At 38.5% G+C, this 7,645-nt stretch overlaps 1 protein-coding gene across 1 annotated transcript; it reads right to left on the bottom strand.

The window, feature by feature from the left end:
- Positions 1-1,400: 1,400 nt before the first annotated feature.
- On the bottom strand, positions 1,401-6,203 carry LOC113282458 (ribosome biogenesis protein BMS1 homolog). Its single transcript, XM_026531462.1, has 12 exons — positions 6,102-6,203; positions 5,797-5,997; positions 5,608-5,701; positions 5,411-5,532; positions 5,112-5,305; positions 4,827-5,037; positions 3,929-4,189; positions 3,551-3,774; positions 2,999-3,202; positions 2,471-2,644; positions 1,649-1,978; positions 1,401-1,499 (listed from the first exon to the last, which is right to left on the bottom strand). Exons 2-9 carry the CDS (start codon positions 5,986-5,988, stop codon positions 3,187-3,189), a joined length of 1,314 nt encoding a protein of 437 aa, XP_026387247.1. The 5' UTR covers positions 5,989-5,997; positions 6,102-6,203; the 3' UTR covers positions 1,401-1,499; positions 1,649-1,978; positions 2,471-2,644; positions 2,999-3,186.
- Between the last annotated feature and the right edge of the window lie 1,442 nt (positions 6,204-7,645).

Here is a 7,645-nt window from a genome sequence, read left to right as displayed (position 1 = left end):
GTTTTTAACAGAGGCCCATTTTCACTGAGTGTCATAAGAACAAAACCCAGTAATCAAATTTGAAAATTTATGCAGTCAAGCCATTGAATTTTTGAAGAGAATAAATAACCAAAATAGCTGCCAGACAGAAGAACCAGAATGTAATAGACATGGTAAACGAGAAATCGACATGATTCTAACCCAAAAAAATCACTCCAAAATTCTGATTTTTCTCTCAGGAGAAAGAAGATTGAGAACGGGGTTCTTTGTTTTAGGGGTTTTAGTGGAGTGATCCGCCATTCACGTGTTACACATACTGAGGAGTTGGGTTAAATTTTGGTTGCCTCTGGTGTACTTTCAGTTATGGGTCCAATTTCCAATCGTGATTAATCTTTGCTTCTCAAAATGATTTACAGTCCCAAGATTATTTTGTCCAAGTTCTGGACGGAAATGATTATAACATTATTCTGATCAGATTTTCTTCAATTTAAGCAGAAATCGTGATTTCTGAGATATGACTATACCTACATATGAGTCTGAAAAATGGTGGCATGGCGAGTCCACGAGAAATGGTGCTAGTCCAGTGTAAATGATGAGCAGCAATAAACTAAAGTATAACACGGAAATAGAGAACAAAATTTATACTACTTGATAGTAAAAATTGAACGGTTACAAACCAATTTCTTGTAAATATTACTTATAGTAATAATAAAAAAATTAAAAAAAAAATAAAAAAAAACAGAGCTTTGTTATCTCCAATTTTCTTTTGTGCACAATTATCTGAACACAATTGGATATTTGGATGCCAAATCCCCGGCCCGCAATCACAGCCCTTCTGTCTTTTTAAGAGGAATATAATATTCCTCACATGATCATGGAATTCTACAAGATTCACAAAATCATGAAGTTTGTGAGCCGCCGGACTAACTAAATCCATGCCCAATAGCAAGTTTGGTTTTTCTGGCATGAGTTTGAAGAGATTGTTTCGGGTAGTCTTGAACTTGGCAGAAAGTTGACAAGAATGAGGACCACCAGCAGGTGATGATGCGAAGGATGAGATTCTCACATGGGTGTAGTTTGTGGTTCTTGATCAGTAGTTGATCAAGCTGTTGAAGGAGATTCAGTGCTATTCTTTTTGTATGCTCGAGTTTTTCTGGCAGAACCATTTTGGCGGAGATTTTTTGCAAGGAAATTGCTGTAGTCATGACGGCCTTTTCACGTTATTTAACTTTTCCGAAAGCTTACCCACATTATACCCAGTCTTTACAAGAAACTCTACAGGATACAATGATTCATCAGAGCACGACTAACAAAATCCAAGTCTAGTAGTTCCCTGAAACCTTGAACTCAGCAGAAGGTTCAAAAGTAGGAGGATAAGAGCCGTCAACAAACATGTGACGATGCTGATGACGAAATTTTCAGGTTTGTGTGTTTATTGAAGCCTCCGCACTGGTCCGTTTAATCAAGGTGGACTTACTGAAAGGGGGCATTTTGGCCGGGCTAGGTTTATAATTGAGAGGCTAGTTTTTTGCCCCACAGAAAAGAGAACAAGACAAATCAAATGAAGACCTATATCAGTCGGTTTATCTTTCTATACTAGATATTTTAGAGACAGTTCAAGAAATGACATTCTAAGAAATCGGTACTGCAGAAGGAGATAATAACTCACCATATATATATAACCAAGTTCCCCGAGAACCTTCAAATCATGAGCCTTGCATGGCCTCAACTGGGCAAGTTCATAAGCTGAACAGCTTAGGGAAAAAGCAAAACAACATCCACTGATCAACAGAGCTAGATTTCTATGTTTAATGTCATAAGATGCCTGGCCAACTGGCTATAAAATATATATCCTCAAAAGTTAAAAAGTAACCCTGCATGGAATCCTCTCTGTCTTCTTTCGTTCTTTCTCGCGTTCCTCTCTCTTTCTTTTCAATGTTAATGCTCCTCGTTTCTCCTTGGACATAACCACCACAGTTTTCCTCCGCACATTTTTAGTCTGCAGAATAAAGACCAAATCAACTGAGTCACCTATAATCTTGCAGAGGCAACACCACTAGCCATCGACAGAAGTAAAGTGATAAAGACAGTAATAAAATTCTTTAACATATACGCCTGATATTTAGTGGGGATGTTTTCCTCACTCAACACCTCATTCCACAACTAATTGCTGACTAGCAGTATGTTTAAAATCAATAGCAGCCAGCAGGCACAAGGAGTGAAATATTTAACTTGGAAGGACCATAAATACCATAAAAAGATTCGCATTGTATAATCATATGTGGGATATAGGTAACATGATTCGACCTATTCTAAAAAGCACTCAGAATACAGAAAGGAGCAGAAACAGTTCAGAAGCACATACCATATAGGACAACATTAAATAATTTAAAAATGAATACGAGCGAGGATCTGCATCAGGGAACTTCACACCACGTCGTTGTTGTTCAAGTCTAAAGCTTAACCATCTAAGTTCAGATTAGAAAATAACCTTTTCAAGTGAATCCTTGTTAACAGGAACAATATAGTCATGCGGTTCCAGCGCAGCCAATGGGTAGTGGATGCGACGAGCCTCAACTTCACGAAACACCGGCATGATAACAATATCAGTAATATCAATTTTCCTGTTAAATGTGCATCTCACAAACCCTTCTTCTTTTGTCGCCTGCCCAATACCCATAACATTAGAAACACAAAAAACAAAATTCACTGTAATGCTGGGGCTACCGATACAACAAAAGTAGACCAACTAAAGAGGGTATATGATTAAGACATTCACTTAAATAAACAGTTCCTGCCGATTCTAACATGCCAGACAGCACCAGAAAACATAAAATCGAGACAGCATTCATTTGACTTTGTGTACAATGACCCTTTCATGAACTCTAATATCACAAAAGAAAATGCATGCCAATCTCTGGTTCTATAGTGTAGATACACCATACACGTTAGAGAACTATATTAAACATGGAGGAGCAGATACAGAAGTGAGGATTTTGTTTCTAAACTAGGCACAAACCTTTTTAACTTTCCCCTGAATTTCAGTCCAAGTCCTAACAGATGCACCTATAACTTGAGCAACATCAGTATCTGATGTAAACTTAATAAGAGCTCTCCTCCCACAGATTTTATGAGGTTTCCCTTTCAGCTTGCATTCCTTCACTATCTTTGAGTGATCCTTAGGGTCAAGAACGACAGCCGTTGCTGTTATCCGAAACGCTTCCTGATTCATAATGCAAACCTTTCAGCAAACAATAAGAGCAGAAGATATGAGCAAATTCACCAAAGAGTGGCTCTACATATATACAAAAATTATTCGGAAGGGTAGAGATAATAACGTATACCACAATTAAAAGGGACTTCATGTCCATTTAATCCTAAAATAGATAAAAGACTCCCAAAATGCATTAGTTTTCGTCTTTGCTAATATTTTCCCAGATGATTTCTGGAATCAAGGATGAACTTACTACTTAGACATATGGTTGGTTCTTTAACTTACAATAATGAAACACCCTTTGCAATTAAGATTATACAAGTATGAAGTTGAGATGGGATAGATAAACCTTGTTACCCTGCACAACAGCAATTCTGGTACTGGGAGGTGCAAGGGGTCCCCCAAAACATCGCAAGACAGTGCCCATATTGGGGAATGTACTTAGCACTTTCATGCTGTTTACTATCGAGGTGCATGGCAAAGATAGGTATTGTCTGGTAACGTCTCCAACCAGCTGACACAGTTACTGGGTCATCTGACTTCAACAGTTTCATATGCCAGTCATGTCGCTTAAGTCTCGCCTGGAAGAAGAGTAGAATTCAGTTAACAGGCAAAAATGTCTCACTATTAATTCATACTATTGAATTATCAAATAATAGCTCTTTTATTTCCAAAACAGTGAAATAAACATCAAGCTTCGAATAAGAAAGATAAAACAGAAAAAGGCATACTAACCTGCATATAACCAACATTTTCCTCTTCATGACTCATGCCTCCAACAAGAATAGGATGACAGGGATCAAAAATTTTAACCATTCCGAAAGGAACATTATGAACCTCCCATCTTAGATAGGTCCCTGTTTTCAATCTCTTTTTCTTCTTGTGAGCTGGCTCGAAAAAACCATTTTCTGTTTCTATCTCAGAAGATAAAGGAACAGGATCAGCTGTGCTTCTAACAGCATATAAACGAAAATCACCAACACCAGCAAGATGTACCTGTCCCGAAACACCTTAAGTCAATTTGTTGGATAAAAGTGCAAGTGAAGTCTGTGGTGGAAGAATTACAAGAGTCTTTTGTACACACTACCAGAATTTTCACCAAAACAGGCATCTAAGATACGGGAAACTGTCATTTCATGTTTAGATATGTGAAAACCTTGTAACATCCAACATTACAGAACCAGCATCATATAAGTAAGTGAATAGAAGCACATAGACAAAAAAAAAGGCAGAGAAAGAGGGAGAAGGTATCTACAGTCCATCATAAACCTTGAAAGAAGAAACGACAAGCCAGAAAATCCAGTCTAAAGTAGAGGACATGCATCGAAGTTGCTCAGGTTTCTTTCCCTGTAATTTATGTGTTCTCATTCGTTGGTTTTACAAATACTTTATGTGAAAGCTAACGAAGTTTCTAGATAAAAACTACGAAAAAAAACTAAGGAACACATCCATGCAACGGTTGTGAATGTTCTAACAATCAGATATCGTCTTATTCTAAAGAAAATGACAACAAAATAACCAAGTACATTATGTAATATTTCATGTCTGACAAGGTCACAGGAGGACAAGAATAAGTTCATAAAGGAAATCTCTAGCCTTATAAAAAACGTTGTATGAAAGATATTAAGACTACCTTACCTCCTCTTTTCAAATTACAACCTCGAAGATAACCATATAGACTTATGTTTCTCTTGCAATTTGCATCCTTGTGCAGCTTTTCTGGAGGAGTAACATCTTCAAAGCGATCTACCAGCACATAAGGATGTTCCGCTCGCCATGACGGGGTATGCAATCTGAGCATTGATATGGCTTCAGCCAATTTTTGTACTTCCAACGTTCTGTACCTGTTATAATCAAAGAGCGGATAAGAAACTGAGATATTGAGTTTCAAGGTAAGGGCAAATGTTAACAAACTTACAACTCAAAATCATTAAGACCAGATAAGTGGAATGTTGTTTCTCCTTCACATATTTCAGTCTGGAAATGACCCTGGAGACGCTGTAAGGTTTCAGTCAGTTCTCTATCATCTTTGAAGTGGTCAAGATGTGTAAGAACACCCATAACCTTGGGAAGGCCATGCACTCTTAGAAGGCTCAAAAACTCAAAAGTTTCCTGAAATGGACAAAACAAAAGTAAATGTCATACAAATAGATCTACTGCTTTTCCTACATAACATGGATTATACATATTATAGACATAAGAAATTAACTAACCCACCGCTTCAAATCCATAACTCGCATCGACCAGTAACAACACAATATCGGCATACTTTGCAGCATCCATCATGCCATTGATATCATCGGGACACTCCACAAACTGAAGCCTTCTTCTTTTTTGACCTAAAGAAACGAGAAAATGTTATCCCCCTACCTATGAACAATAATAATAAGGGTATCAGTAAGCAAATAAATTACCTGTTCTGATGGTTATAGGGCCTTGGATATCATCTATCATATGTTGCTCAGTATAATGCTTGACTAGAGATTTAATCAGCAGGGACTTCCCAACCTGCATAACGCACACAAATGATTAACTTAAATCTGACGATATGACTAAAAAAACAACTATTCGTATTTGGATGAGTACTACTAATTCTTACTGACATTGGGAGGTCCTTGAACGACAACAATATAAGGAGGTGGCGCTGGATCATCATCATCATGTAGTAGTGGTTGGTATGAACCTATGCCGCCATCCCAATCTTGGTCTTCACACTTGTTTGGTTTGTTATCTCTATAGATTTCAAAAGCTGGGCGATAAATTTGAGAAGTAGAACCGGAAGAAGTAATTGGCATTTTAAAACCCTAAAAAGAACACAATTATTACTCGTTATTACAAACTAAAACTAAATCAAAAACAAATCCACATATAAAATAGGAAGAACAAGAAAAAGAAGAAGAAGAGTCACCTTGCGAGCGTTTTGTAGACTTAAGCTATTTCTCTCTCGAAATAAGAAGGGGCCGTTTTCACAGACAGACAAGACGGCGGAAAGAAAATCCCAAGAGTGAGAGTGAACTACAACTAAACTACCCCCACTCTTCTCGCTTTTGGGTTAAAAAAGAATCCTAAGTGCGCCACAAAAATCCACTCATAAGCTCCATCCAACCCAAGCCCATTAATTGATCAAAACAAAAACAAAACAAAACAAAAAACCCAAGCCCATTATCAGATTGAAATTGTAAAATCATCGTTAGCAATGCGGTATTCGGCAAACGTGTTGATCCTAGTTAGCAATTTGGTATTCCGCGAACATATGGAACGGAATATGTACGTGTATTATTCGGATTCGCTAAAGTCAAATCGGTCAAAAGTCCGGTTAAGGGTTCGTAATTCGGGAGTGTAGATGGTGAAATTTGGATAAGGGGCAAATGTGTCATTTCAAAACCATAGATAAAACTCAACTCTCACGGATGAGATTAAGCCATTGGTCCCCAAGGAACCCATAGCCATGATTTTTTAAACACGTCCCCGCGAGACACTGTTGGTCGTGATACCGTGATTCTTAGCGCACATCCTCGACGAGATACTGCTGGTCACGTAGGTTATGTAAAGCGTGAAACATCCCCGACAGACTTATGAACCAGAACAACCACACATTCCAGCATGTTTTCGCGAGACGCAGCTGATTGTGATGCAATGATTCATAGTATATACATCCTCGACGAGATATTGTTGGTCATGTAGGCTTTGTAGATGCGTAAAAAAGCCCCAGACGGACTTATGACCCAAAGCGGAGACATACATGTCTCTTGTAAGCACGAATCACCCTATTTGAGATCAAGGACTTTCTACATCATCGCGAGATAGAGTGTTTATGTCTACTATAGGCTCTGACTCAGCTTGCCGAGGCTTCAGAATAATTCCTAGGACATCCCCGCGAGATACGTTGGTTATTTTGCATCTGGGACCTTTCGACAGATTCCTAAAACATTCTTCTGAGATACACTGGTCATGTCGACCCCATAAATATGGACACAATTGATTCCTAGCACATCTCTGCAAGATATGCTGGTCAAAGACAAGTTAGCCGAAGTCTCGCAGTGACATTATTTTCTCTCTCAAACATGTCCCAGCTGACTTCAAAAGAGATTTCATCATGTTGGCCAAGTCTTGAACAGATTCCATCCCGTTGGCTAAATATCAAACGGTATCAAACCCGTCAGCCAAATTTCTTACGGCATCAAACCCGTCAGCTAAATATTAGACGGTCTCAAACCCGTCAGCCAAGTTTCTGACTACCTCAAACCTGTCGGCCAAATCTCAGGTGGTCTCATCCGAACTGATCCATATCGTCTGAAGAGTTTTATACACGCATGAAACTCAGGCACACGACTTACCTAGGGCTCAAGCCTGTTTCTCAGCCTCTCAAACACATTCATGGCTAGTAAATTGAGCCCGAACTATACATGTATATTCAAAAACGTGGATAAGATCTCTTGAGCTCTGCATGCT

Source organism: Papaver somniferum, chromosome 1, assembly GCF_003573695.1.
Source record: "Papaver somniferum cultivar HN1 chromosome 1, ASM357369v1, whole genome shotgun sequence".
NCBI classification, from domain to species: Eukaryota; Viridiplantae; Streptophyta; class Magnoliopsida; order Ranunculales; family Papaveraceae; genus Papaver; species Papaver somniferum.
Note: the sequence above shows the minus strand (reverse complement) of the source record. Positions and strands in the feature narration are given on the sequence as shown.

Excerpts from the sequence above, each read along its gene's own strand:
- LOC113282458 (XM_026531462.1), bottom strand. The coding sequence starts at position 5,988 with ATGCCAATTACTTCTTCCGGTTCTACTTCTCAAATTTATCGCCCAGCT. Across the intron at positions 5,702-5,796 it reads TCGTTCAAGGACCTCCCAAT|GTTGGGAAGTCCCTGCTGAT; the intron begins GTCAGTAAGAAT and ends TGCGTTATGCAG. Across the intron at positions 5,306-5,410 it reads CGAGTTATGGATTTGAAGCG|GAAACTTTTGAGTTTTTGAG; the intron begins GTGGGTTAGTTA and ends TGTCCATTTCAG.